At 36.9% G+C, this 12,368-nt stretch overlaps 3 protein-coding genes across 3 annotated transcripts; 2 read left to right on the forward strand and 1 right to left on the reverse strand.

Annotated features, from left to right (window-relative positions):
• Nucleotides 1-96: 96 nt before the first annotated feature.
• LOC120274755 (pentatricopeptide repeat-containing protein At1g74900, mitochondrial-like) lies at nucleotides 97-1,555 on the reverse strand. Its single transcript, XM_039281285.1, has one exon. The coding sequence runs from the start codon at nucleotides 1,546-1,548 to the stop codon at nucleotides 121-123; it is 1,428 nt and encodes a 475-aa protein (XP_039137219.1). The 5' UTR covers nucleotides 1,549-1,555; the 3' UTR covers nucleotides 97-120.
• LOC120274754 (ATP-dependent DNA helicase DDM1) lies at nucleotides 1,497-8,682 on the forward strand. Its single transcript, XM_039281284.1, is given in 17 exon segments — nucleotides 1,497-1,557; nucleotides 3,417-3,500; nucleotides 3,581-3,862; nucleotides 3,944-4,051; nucleotides 4,647-4,993; nucleotides 5,067-5,148; nucleotides 5,150-5,254; nucleotides 5,355-5,530; nucleotides 6,265-6,334; nucleotides 6,423-6,609; nucleotides 6,748-6,852; nucleotides 6,936-7,030; nucleotides 7,101-7,220; nucleotides 7,661-7,780; nucleotides 7,872-7,970; nucleotides 8,067-8,168; nucleotides 8,270-8,682. Coding segments are annotated over 17 exon segments (2,361 nt in total). The 5' UTR covers nucleotides 1,497-1,500; the 3' UTR covers nucleotides 8,492-8,682.
• A 1,884-nt stretch (nucleotides 8,683-10,566) lies between these two features.
• On the forward strand, nucleotides 10,567-12,242 carry LOC120274821 (PLASMODESMATA CALLOSE-BINDING PROTEIN 3-like). The gene is made up of 4 exons (XM_039281355.1): nucleotides 10,567-10,920; nucleotides 11,246-11,488; nucleotides 11,583-11,616; nucleotides 11,849-12,242. The coding sequence occupies exons 1-4, from the start codon at nucleotides 10,818-10,820 to the stop codon at nucleotides 11,994-11,996; spliced, it is 528 nt and encodes a 175-aa protein (XP_039137289.1). The 5' UTR covers nucleotides 10,567-10,817; the 3' UTR covers nucleotides 11,997-12,242.
• The last annotated feature ends 126 nt before the right edge of the window (nucleotides 12,243-12,368 follow it).

A 12,368-nucleotide genomic window follows, 5' to 3' on the forward strand; every position in this document is an offset into this window, starting at 1 on the left:
TCTTCCGAACAAATTTCATTATCAGGATAAAATACTGTATTCTTGTGCAACCAAGATTGCTTGCTTCACAATCTGATCCTATTTAGATGCTTGTGCCTTTCTTGCAATCTCAGAAGTTCTCTAGCAAACCTCTGGTTTCCCAGTCATCAACAAACCATTCAAAACTTTATTAAACATGAACCTCCTCGGCAAAAACCCTCTTTCAACCATCTCCACCACCATCTTCCCCGCCACGACAACATCCTCCGGCCGCTTCCTCTTAAACATCCCACTGATAATCACATTATACGTATCAAGGTTCGGCAAACACCGGCCTTTCCTCTTCATCCTCTCAAACACCTCCAATCCCTTCTCCATCTCCCCATCCTCCATCAAATATCGAACAACAATGTTATAACTCTGCACATTCGTTCGCCGATCATCCTCCTCCTCGACCCGATTCAAGAACTCCATTGCCCGCGCCGTCTCACCGGCATGGCACAACCCTCTGATCACCAAGTTATAAGTGATCGAATTCGGCACATAACCCTTTGCAAGCATTCCATCAAACACTTTCAATGCATCTTCAACTTTGCCTTTCTTGCAAATCACTTGAACTAAAGCATTATAAGTAGCTACCGAAGGCAAGCACCCCTCACCGAGCATTTCGTCGAACACCTTCCGGGCTTTATCGATATCTCCGGCGATGCCAAGCCCGTGCACCACGGTGGTGTGCGAGACGACATCCGGCCGGCAATTCCTCCGCCTTTTCATCTCAATGAAGAAGTTCCAGCCGTGCTTGATCTGCCCCGATCGGAAGAAACCCTTGAGGATGATGTTGTAGCTGTTGATCGTGGGTTGGATGCCGGAATCGATCATCTCTTTTAGGGTTTCTAAAGCTTTGGAGGTGTTTTTCATGCGGCACCAGCCATCGGCGAGGATATTGTAGGTGATGACGTCGGGGTGGAAGTGGGATCTTAGGGATTTAACGAGGGAGGAGGCTTTGGCGACGCGGCGAGACTTGCAGAGGGCGTCAAGGAGGGAGTTGAAGGCGGGGAGGGATTGGGAGCAGCCATGGCGATGGCGCATGGAGAGGAAGAGGCGGATGGCGCGATCGGGCTTGCCGTGAGCGGCGTAGCGCTCGAAGAGGCAGGAGAAGGCGCGGGGTGAGGGAGGGCGGAGGGAGATGAGACGGTGGAGAGTACTGTGGTCATGGAGGCGGGCGGCGAGGTCGGTGGCGAGGGTGAGGGTGGAAGAGGGAGGAGGGTGGGGGGAAAGGAGGAGAAGGGCGTTGAAGAAGAGGAGAGCTCGGGGGGCGTGGTTCCAGAGGAGCTTGAGGACGAGATCGGGGATGGAGGAAGGGGAGGAGGAGGGGAGGTGAGAGGATAGGGATTTGGCTAGGGTTTGTGGATCGTTGGAAGGGTGGGAGAGGACGAGGTCGGAGATGGTGGTGGCGAGAGAGGAGAGTCCGGCGAGCGGCGGTGACGGTGGGTTGGGAGTGTGGATGGCGCGGTGGAGAAGATGGAGTTTGGGGGAAACGAGATGAGGGTTTTGGGAAACGGGACGCATGGTTTTTGGGTACGTTTTTCAGATGTTTAACAAACGAAACACGTTTTGAATATTTTCCATATATATATATATATATAATATGTGTATTAAAAAAGATTATTAAAAAAAAAAGTAATTTTGAATTTCGTAAATATTAATCCATTTAATTTGATTTATTTAAAATTTTACTCTAAATTGAATGAATGGTTTAAATATTAAATTTGTCCCTCTATTTTTTGGTTTCCGACTTTTTAATCTCTTTAATATAAAATATGCTCTTTTGGTCTTTATATTTGTACATTTTCGTCATTTAGTTGTAAAATCCGCCCTTTTTAGTCCTCGTATTTACACATTTTCATCTTTTTTTGGTCCCTCTAATTCATCACATGAAAAGACCAAAAGGGCAGATTCATTAATTAGAGGGATCAAAAAGATAAAAGTGTAAAAATACAAAGCAGATTTTATATTAAAGGGACTAAAAAGACGGAAAACACAAAATAGAGATACCATTTTGATATTTTATTTATAAAAGTTTCATAAAAAAAATTTTACAGTTGAAAAAAAAGGGTAACTAAAGAGTTTTGAGGTGTTTTTTGTTTGGAATTATTATTATTATTATTATTATTATTATTGAATCCGGATTTTCTAATTATATTATTATATTGGAAATTTTGATGGACTTGATTTTGTGGTAACTATCAGGTAACCAAGACATAGCTCATTCTTAACCATGAGTTTATAAATTTTATTTTTTTATTATATAATACTCCTATATGGATAGGTTGATAATTACCTTAAAAGATCCATGCCTTTTACTCTATAAATTATTAAATCAAGGCAATTTAAAGGGTGAGGTCGAGCCACATCTCAGTTTTATAATAACTATCACAGAACTGATTCTGTGAGATCATCTCTCTCTCCATTGGAGGAACCATTGTTTTTTATTTTCAGATTACATGATAATAGGAGATTATTCAAATCATAAATGTAACTATTATCATTGTTTTTTTTTTTAAGTTATTCAAATTATCGATGCACTTTCATATTTGTTTATCTTTTTGACATATTTTGAATGTTATTCATTAAAAAAAAACTACCAAAATAGTAAATTAAATTTTAATTAATTTTATAATTATAAGCTTGTTAATTTAAAAAGCCAATTATCTTATATATTAGGAAAAAAATCTTTTAATTAATTACATTTTGATATTTATTGTCACATTGAAAAAAGAGTTGTTTGTAAATTCTAAAGCAAAGTCTTCAAGGGGTACATTTACTTCTATGCAAAATAGTGTACGTATTGAAAAGCCAATTTTTATGCATACATGGAAAAAAATCACTTAATTAATAATCACAATAAAGAAATATATATATATATATATATATTTTTTTTTGGAGGGATTAGTTTGCAAAATATCATTTAAAACTAGTAAATCAGAACGCGGCCCGAGGCCTCTTAAAGGCCCATAACCCATCAGACAACGTTGATTTGAATCTCAAATTCTCACTTTACGAAAATACCCTTAGGGAAGGTTGACGGTCAGGTGACTAAGTCCCAACTTACGAGGCGATGGTATTTCCGTTAATAAATTGAAAAGCTAAGACCATTTTCGTCATTTTACGTCACTGTTTTCCCGCCCAAACCCTAGCTGACCCCTCTGTTAACAGCTCTGCTTGGCCATTAACGTCGGTCCCTTTTCCCCCTTTTTCTCGCTTCTTTGTCTTCGATTGGGTATGAGTTTCGAGTTTTTCTTCGATTTTTTGGTTTTAATCTGTGTTTTTATCTTTTATTTGGTATCAATTTTGGTTTGCATTTGCCAATTGCGTTGATTTGGTATGTTTTTCATATGTGTTTTGTGATTAATTGGAACGAAATCGGATGGATTTAGGGTTTTGGAATGGAGTTCGAGAGGGAAAACGATGTTAAGAATGAAGGAACCGCTGATTCTCCGACTTCCGTGCTGGAAGATGAGGTTTTTGGTTCTCATATTTTTGAGGGGTTTTTTTGTTGGGATATTGGTGGATTCTGATTGATTGAGTTGATTGGGAGTAGGAGATGTGTAAAGAGGAGGAGAAGCCCCAAAGCAATGGGGTGATTGGTGATGGCGTGGAGGAGAAGGGGGATGTGTCGTTTATCTCGGAGGCCATGGCGGAGGAGGAGCAGAAGTTGCTCGAGGACCGGATGAAGATGGAAGAGGAGGCTTCAAAGAGTGAGTTTGAAGTGCCTGCTGAGAGGGAGGACCCGAACTTCAAGTTCACTAAGCTTGATGAGCTACTCACGCAGACGCAGCTTTACTCTGAGTTCCTCCTTGAAAAGATGGACGATATCACATTTGTAAGAAAGTCCTGAGATTTGTTGTTTTTATTCTTGGTTATGAGTGTTTTTGGAATCTTTGAGATTGCTTCTGGATTGCAGAATGGAGTGGAGAATAATGTGGAATTGGAAGCGGAGGACGAAACTAAAAGGAAGAAGACTGGGAGGGGGCGGAAGAGGAAGGGAAAGGCATCAAGTGAATACAACAATGTGAGTTTTTTTCTTTTTGGTGGGTGGCTTAAAGATGAAAGTTTGGATATTTTTTTTGTTTTGTTTATTTTAAGTTAACTGAGATTTTATTAGATATGAGGTGCTTCTATAGTTTCTATTTGGATCGTTGGTATGATGTCCAAAAAAGAGTTTTTTGTTTCTAAGATCATCTGTGGAAGTCCTATTTCTATGATTGGCATGTGCTTCAGGCATGTTCTCTTTTCAGTGTCGTTTGTAGGTCAGTACCTTGTAGAATACATGTTATGCGTTTGTTGTTTTGAGCCACGGGCCGAGTTTAATCTGTTAGTGTTGTTGAGAAAATTTGCAACTTGTTCGGTTGAGTTCCACTGCTTTAAAAATTTAGTTGACTTTGTGCAAACTTTATATGTCCGTTTTACTTTTTCTTATTTTTGTGGTTGTTGTGCAGCTTGTGCTGATATATAGCTGAAGGAGTTAGTATGAGTTTGATTCTCTCTTCCTTTGTTATGACACAGTGTGCTGTTTAATTGAGAGATATCTTTGTGCTTTTCTTGTGTTTTGATCTTATGCTTTGATTGTCTTTAATGAGGATTGATTACTCCATGCTGTATTCCAGAAAAAAGCCAAGACGGCAGTTGCAGCAATGCTAACAAGATCCCGTGAAGCCATAGCTCCTGAAGATGCCATCCTCACTGAGGAGGAAAGGGTTAAGAAAGAGCAGGCAGAACTTGTCCCATTGATGACTGGCGGAATACTGAAGTCTTATCAGGTCAAAGGTGTAAAATGGCTTATTTCACTGTGGCAGAATGGACTCAATGGGATCTTAGCAGATCAAATGGGGCTTGGTAAGACTATTCAGACTATTGGGTTCCTTGCACATCTTAAAGGGAAGGGTTTGGATGGGCCATATATGATAATAGCTCCTCTTTCAACCCTTTCAAACTGGATGAATGAAATTTCAAGGTATAATGGCAGTGTCCCATTTGCTTTTGCATCATTCTGCAGATTTGTCATATCCTGATTTGTTATTTATCAGGTTTGTACCTTCCATGGGCTCTATTTTATATCATGGGTCAAAGAATGAAAGGAGGGAAATTCGAAAAAAGTTTATGCCGAAACAAGCTAGGCCCTAAATTTCCTGTTGTTGTCACTTCTTATGAGGTTGTGCTGAATGATGCTAGTGTTCTAGCACAGTACAGATGGAAATATGTTGTTGTTGATGAGGTAATCTTGTGCTATACTAGCAGCTCGATTCATTGTCATTATTTTCATGTCCAGATGATGACTGTTTCTTCTTTTGTGTGCTACATTGTACTTTTCATAGGGTCACCGGCTGAAAAATACCAACTGTTTATTGCTAAAACAGTTGAGACGCTTACCAATTGAAAATAAGCTACTGCTAACTGGAACACCTTTGCAGAACAACTTGGCTGAGCTATGGTCATTGCTGAACTTTATTCTGCCTGACATTTTCTCATCTCATCAAGAGTTTGAATCATGGTAAGTCTGTTTTCTAACAAATGTTACTTCTTCAGGTAGATTCTAAAATCTTTGCTTTCCTTGCAACCCATTGATATGCCTATTTTGGCTACTTGCTGAGTTGCTGTATTGTTGAATAATATACTATAGGTAAATGCTTGTTATTGGGAATAAGTTTATGACAAGCTATCATGACTGATATGACTTTTTCTTTATTTGATTAATGATGGTGATGGCTTGGTAATTATGCTTATGGTTGTCTTGCTGTGTATAGGTTTTGTGACTTTTGTCTAAAGAAATGCTTAATAAATTCTTCATAGCCTATGGTCTATGTAAACTTTGAGGGTATTTGCATTAGCGATACTTCTTATATACTGTGTTTATTATGCTTCATCTTGTTTCTCTGCTTGAAACTAACTGTTGGACTTTTATATTCCTTTGGTTTATATGAGTAAATGCTGAGTACTTCCAAACAACTTTTTTGTTTGAGTTGGCCATATGCATAGAACATTCACATGTATATTTTATACATCTGCAAGTGAACAAGGTAGGATTTGAGCTTATCTTATCCTAATAAAAATATTTCATGCCAATCGGCATGTTTATCTGTTGATTGAACTACTTTTCTTACCAAAATTTGTCTCCATCTTGATTTTTGTAACTTCTTCAACAAATTAAGCATAATTCATCATGTTTGACTTTGTTATTTTTTCAATATCAAGTTAGATTTGTCATTCACATTTTCTTCTTTACAGGTTTGATCTGTCAGGGAGGTGCAACAATGATTATCAATCCGAAGAGACAGAAGAGAAACGGAGGGTTCAGGTAATGCTTCCACTGATTGTGCTGCAATCCTCAGCCATTTTTTACTTTTCTTGAAGAGGAGTTTAAATAGTCAGTGATATATATATAGGTGATATCAAAGCTTCATTCAATACTGCGGCCATTTCTTCTCCGACGTATGAAGGCTGATGTTGAGCAGTTGCTTCCAAGGAAGAAAGAGATTATTTTATATGCTGATATGACTGAACACCAAAAACTCATCCAGGATCACCTAATTAATAAAACATTTGAAGACCATGTTGGAACCATTGATTATGGTAAAGGGTCGTATGCCCTTGTAATTGTTCTTTTTGCATTTCTTTGAAGCTCTATAGAAATGCAATGGTCTTTTCCAGTTGCATTGTGCTGCATTTTGCCACTTTCTTTATTTTGCTAATAGTTTGAGCTAAATACAGCTATTCAAAGATCCGGCATGAAAGGGAAGCTGAACAACTTGCTGATGCAATTGAGGAAGAACTGCAATCACCCTGATCTCTTGGAGTCTGCATATGATGGATCATGTATGCATCTATTTCCTTATATATGACATTCCATGACTTTAGACAACAGATTCTGTTTAAAATGGCCTGTTTTTCTATGGCAGTTTTATATCCGCCTATTGAACAGATAGTAGAACAGTGTGGGAAGTTTCGTTTGTTAGACAGACTTTTGCCGCTATTACTTTCTCGGAGACACAAAGTATGGTTTTTGTATGTGTGTGGAATTATCTAAATTGATAAGAGATCATATAACACGTGCTTTTTTGCAGGTTCTTATATTTTCCCAGTTTACAAAGGTTTTAGACATAATGGATTATTACTTCAGTGAGAAAAATATTGAAGTTTGTAGAATTGATGGCCGAGTAAGGTTAGATGAAAGAAAAAAACAGGTACTTGTGTAGCTGATACTTGCCCTGCTCTTACATCCATTTGGCAGTGATTTTGCTGTCTTGTGTGTTTTTCATATTTCAATCTTGCTGTGTAATGTTGTCAACATCAGTGGCATTTTTTTCTAGTAACAGAGTTTGGAATCACTATCTTATTAGCATGTGTTAAGTCAATATCAGGGACTGGGATTGGTTGTAGTTAGTTCTTTCCTTCCAAATTTTAAGTCAAACTAATATTAGCATGTGTTTTGTTCTGTATCCTATCTTATGGAAAGAATTTAGTTTGAACCTGCTGAAGCATGTTATTGATGTTTTGTCCTCACTTCTTACAAAACCCCATGCTATGAAATGTCTTGAGTTGAATTCTGCTGGAGCATAGTTTTGATGGTTTCCTCTCCTTGCAAGAGCCTTAAGCTCATTCACTACTCTTTATCGGTTTTCAGATTGAAGCATTCAATGATTTGAACAGCAATGTGAATGTTTTTCTTCTGAGCACTCGGGCTGGTGGTCTTGGTATCAATCTCACTGCTGCAGATACCTGCATCTTGTATGATAGTGATTGGGTAAGCCACTTTTCTTTTAAAATTAACCAGTGTTAAATTTGGTTATAATCTTTGAACAAACGAATTTAACTGATTCTCTAATGGACTCCAGAATCCCCAAATGGATCTTCAAGCCATGGATCGTTGCCACAGGATTGGACAAACACGACCCGTTCATGTTTACAGGCTTGCGACTTCCCAATCGGTCGAGGTGTAATTTGCTTGTCCTTTTTTTTTTTTCATTTTAAATTCTCATTCACTGTTGCCTTCGTTTTCATGGGAGCTTATCAACAAACGGTTTTTGCAGGGACGAATTATGAAGAAGGCATTTGGGAAATTAAAACTGGAACATGTGGTTATCGGGAAAGGGCAGTTCCATCAAGAGAGAGCAAAACCAAATATACTAGATGTCTGTATTTTTCTCAAATCATCAAACATTAAAATATTACAATTGTTCCAAATGCATCACTTAAAACCATTCACTTGTTTTTGAATCAATCATTGCTTCAGGAATCAGATTTACTATCCTTGCTTAAAGATGAAGAGGATGCAGAAGACAAGCTGATTCAAACTGACATCAGTGACGAAAATCTACTCAAAGTTTTGGATCGCAGCGATCTATTGGCTGGTGATTCGGAGGAAGTACATTCTTTTCCTATTCGAGGGCCGGGTTGGGAGGTTGTCATACCGACAAAAAGCGGCGGCGGGATGCTTTCATCACTCAGCAGCTGAATTTTAGGCTCGTCGTCTGACATATTTTTTGCTGAACCATCCAATGTGAGCAGATGCAATTCCATGGACATTTTGTGTTCCTAACATACTGAAAATCATTCCATGGTTGGAAGTTTACAAAGTTTTGTATAATGTAAACTGAGAAAAACTGGTTGTGCATCTCTGCTTTTACAGGTTGTTGGTTCATTTTATTGGTTGTATGTATGCACATGAGTCATCATCTAAGAAAGCCTTTTGTTTTCTTTAATTTTGATTTTTGATTTTTGCTTATATTTGTTAGGAATTAATTGTGTTTGAAGTCAATGTTTCAGCATTTGTGCCATATAACAACATGTGGTTTTTATTGGCCACCATTTTGGCAAATTACTTGCCACACAGCTCACACCACATTGAGAAATTGTTAATAATTATGCATTTTAATTTCATTTGAAATTTAAAGTTATTAGATTGCTTAATATGGTTTCATTGTTTGTTTCTTGCCAAATAAAACATTTCCACAAACAAATATGTTCTTTTTTAAGTGCATGTTAGAGATTCAAGCAAATTTTTATTTACTTAATTGTAGCATGTAATTAAGCATAAATATATCAACCAAGATTAAAATTTAAATGGTTCATTATTAATAATCTCATATTATCATTAATCTTATTAGTTCTACAATTTTAATGGCAATGGTAATTTTTTTCAGATAATCGCCAAACAAATGAATCCAATGATCATGTAATGGATTTAATAAAAGAGTTAAATAATGGAAATACAAAACAAGTTTTATCTTAATCACAAAACTATATGGCCACTTTTGTCATTTTGTGACACACATCAATTAACATTAACATTAAAATTAAAATTAAAATAATTCATTAAATGAATATACTCTTAAAGCTTTTGATAGTGAGAGATGAAGAGATTATATTATTAAATAATCCGGAAAACTTAGATGACAGTCCTTCCATTCAAAATTCATACTCTTAAATTAAAACAATCCTTAAATAGTTAATTACAAACTTGTATATATTATATATATAAAAATAAAAATAAAAATATAATAAATAGTATATTGCACACTTTTGACCCAATTCTTTCAAGCATTACGCAAACATTTATGACATATGCCACATCAACTGATACTTGGCATGCTTTCTTAATTTGTAATTTAAATCAATTTAAATTATTACATAATTCAGTGACGTACACACACATCTTTTTAATAAATAAAATCAAATAAATACATCAACATATTCTTCAAAAAACTTTCCTTTCACACTGTACCCTTCAAAATTTTCATTATTTTAAGTAAAAATTATTTTTAAAAAACTAACAAATAGTTTACCAAAACAAAAATACACTAAAACAACATCACTTCATTTCCCTTCATTTTTATCTGTATTTTTTTTAAAAAAGTAAAATCAACAAGCGATAAAACAAAAAATAAACGGGTATAAAAATACATCAATAGCATGATTGACTTCCTGAGAATAACTTCTATTATGCAACTTTGAAGAGGAGAATGAGAATTAATCCTCACACATAACTCCCTGTAAGAGATTCTGAACATGAATTGTAATATGAAACCTTTTAATCACAAACATCGGTAGTTATCATCAAGTTAGTCCCTGGTTCCTATTTCTCCACATTTTAACCAAAAAAAACATACATTTCAATCTATTAAAAAAATTTTGAATAAAAAAAAGCTACCTAAAAATAATAATAACAATAAAATATGATGCCTGTAACACCTGCAGTGCTTTTTGAGCGCATATCTAAACATATACATATCAACAACAACAACAACAAGAGAAAAATAGAAACAAGTGAAGTAACTTGAGAAAGAGTGAAGACAAAAAAGCTCTCAAAGTTTATCAAAACACAGAGAGAAAGAGAGAGAGAGATAAAAAGATAAAGAGAGAGAGAAAGAGAGGACAAGCAATACAGCTATGTAATGTCAATCTGACAGCAAATCATCAATGTTTTGAAATGAAGAAAAATAACAAATAAAAAATAAAAATAAAAAAAAAATTAAAAAAAGAGATGGTCACCACCTTAGGATGGATAAAGGAGCTTTCTTTGATGTTCTCCTTCTCCTCCAAAGCCTTAACCACACACTAAACCAGAGCAGTACCTTGTGAGTTAAAACTCTAGCTACATAAACTCTACACTTGAGTTTAAGACCGTTCATAGACAAGGCTGCAACACAGAGGCAAAGGGCAGCTCATTTCCCAAGGACATACACAGACACACACTCTCTCTCTCTCTCTGTGTGTGTGTCTTAGGCTCTTAGCAGTAATATAAAACAGTTGGTGGTGCAAAAACAGAAGAGCATATATGTATGTTGTTCTTCTCTAGATCTCAAAGCTCATACAACTTTGTTGAGAATCAAATGGCTGTTTTTCTCCTCCCAGTGCTTGTCTTTGCCATGGTTGGGTCTTCAGGTGAGTAAGTTCCATGTCTCTGTAGTTTTCTTAATGCTCTGTTTGAACTTCAGAGAAAAGGTGGTGGCTTTGGGTTTGAAGATCACTATCTCTCACTTGTGATCCTTCCTTTATGAACTATGTATCTGTTCATGTTTCACAGTTGTTTTGAGAGAAAAAGATTTGATTTTTGGGTCTGAACTTTCTTGTTCTCTTGAGCTTTAATGAAAGATAAGAGAAAGGTGGTGGATTTGGCTTTCAAGATCCACTTCCATTGTGTTTTGAGTGACTCTGTTTTGAAACAAACTGAAGCTTGTTTTCCTTGTGCTGTGTTCTGCTCTGCAAGATGCTGCTTGGTGTGTTTGCAAGCAAGACCAGGCTACAACTTCTCAGCAAAAGGCACTGGACTATGCTTGTGGAGCTGGAGCTGATTGCAACCCCATTCTTCAGAATGGAGCTTGTTATAATCCCAACACTGTGAATGGTCATTGCTCTTATGCTGTTAATAGCTACTATCAGAGGAAAGGGCAGGCTCAAGGATCTTGTGACTTTGCTGGCGCTGCTGGCCTTGTTTCTTCGGATCCTAGTCGTATGTTGCCATTCAAAACACATTTCTTTTCTGTATTTCTGCTGTTCTTGATCAATCATAGAAGCATTAAACCATTGCTTGTGTGAATTTGCAGCTGGTGGAGCTTGCACTTATCCTGCTACCCCAAGGTATCTTCTGTTTCAATTTCTTTTATCTCTGCCTTTTGCTCAATGTGTTCTCTTTTGGAATATCATAGCATCTTTATCAGTTTGCTTTCAGGTCTCTAGTGTCTATATAATTCATGTGGAATCTGATGCCAAGTTCATTTATCATTATGGAATAAGAACACTCAGTTCTAGCAGTAAAAAACTTAACTACAATTCTATGAGTATGAACATCTTGTGTTTTGTTGCAATGCAGTGCTGCAGGGACAAGCAACACACCATCTACAAACACACCTGGATCATCAACATCTCCGGGCACCTTCACACCAAACACTGGTAGCACCGGCACCGCACCGCACTGGAGTGATTGGAGGAGGACTAGGCCCCTCAGGCAACAGCTATGATGGCAGTGATGGTGGTTCTCTTCCAAAGGCTCAAATGAGCTTCATCTTCTTGGCAGTTCTCCTCTCATCATGCCTTATGTTTTTCCATTGGCTCTGAATTGAATGTCTCTCTCTCTCTGTGTCTCTGTTCATGTTTGTCCACCTTTGAGGGAACTTTGTTGAACTCATTCCTCCTCCATTGTAAATGAGGTAGTAGTGATTTTGTTAGTTGAATGAAATCATGCTAGTGGTTTTGTGTGTTCTCAATCCTTCTTTTTCTAAAGTTTTGCTTCATCATTTGGTTGGCCATGATGGACTAATAATGCAAAATTCCATCATACCTTTCTTAGCATGTTCTCATGACTCTTGTGGTTGAATGGTCTAATATAAAAT

Source organism: Dioscorea cayenensis, chromosome 13 (genome assembly GCF_009730915.1).
Source record: "Dioscorea cayenensis subsp. rotundata cultivar TDr96_F1 chromosome 13, TDr96_F1_v2_PseudoChromosome.rev07_lg8_w22 25.fasta, whole genome shotgun sequence".
Taxonomy (NCBI): domain Eukaryota; kingdom Viridiplantae; phylum Streptophyta; class Magnoliopsida; order Dioscoreales; family Dioscoreaceae; genus Dioscorea; species Dioscorea cayenensis.

Bases quoted from the DNA above. Each gene is read 5' to 3' on its own strand.
- LOC120274821 (XM_039281355.1), top strand. From the start codon at position 10,818: ATGTTGTTCTTCTCTAGATCTCAAAGCTCATACAACTTTGTTGAGAAT. The intron at 10,921-11,245 runs GTGAGTAAGTTC...CTGCTCTGCAAG, and splicing joins TGCCATGGTTGGGTCTTCAG to ATGCTGCTTGGTGTGTTTGC. The intron at 11,489-11,582 runs GTATGTTGCCAT...GTGAATTTGCAG, and splicing joins TGTTTCTTCGGATCCTAGTC to CTGGTGGAGCTTGCACTTAT.
- LOC120274755 (XM_039281285.1), bottom strand. From the start codon at position 1,548: ATGCGTCCCGTTTCCCAAAACCCTCATCTCGTTTCCCCCAAACTCCAT.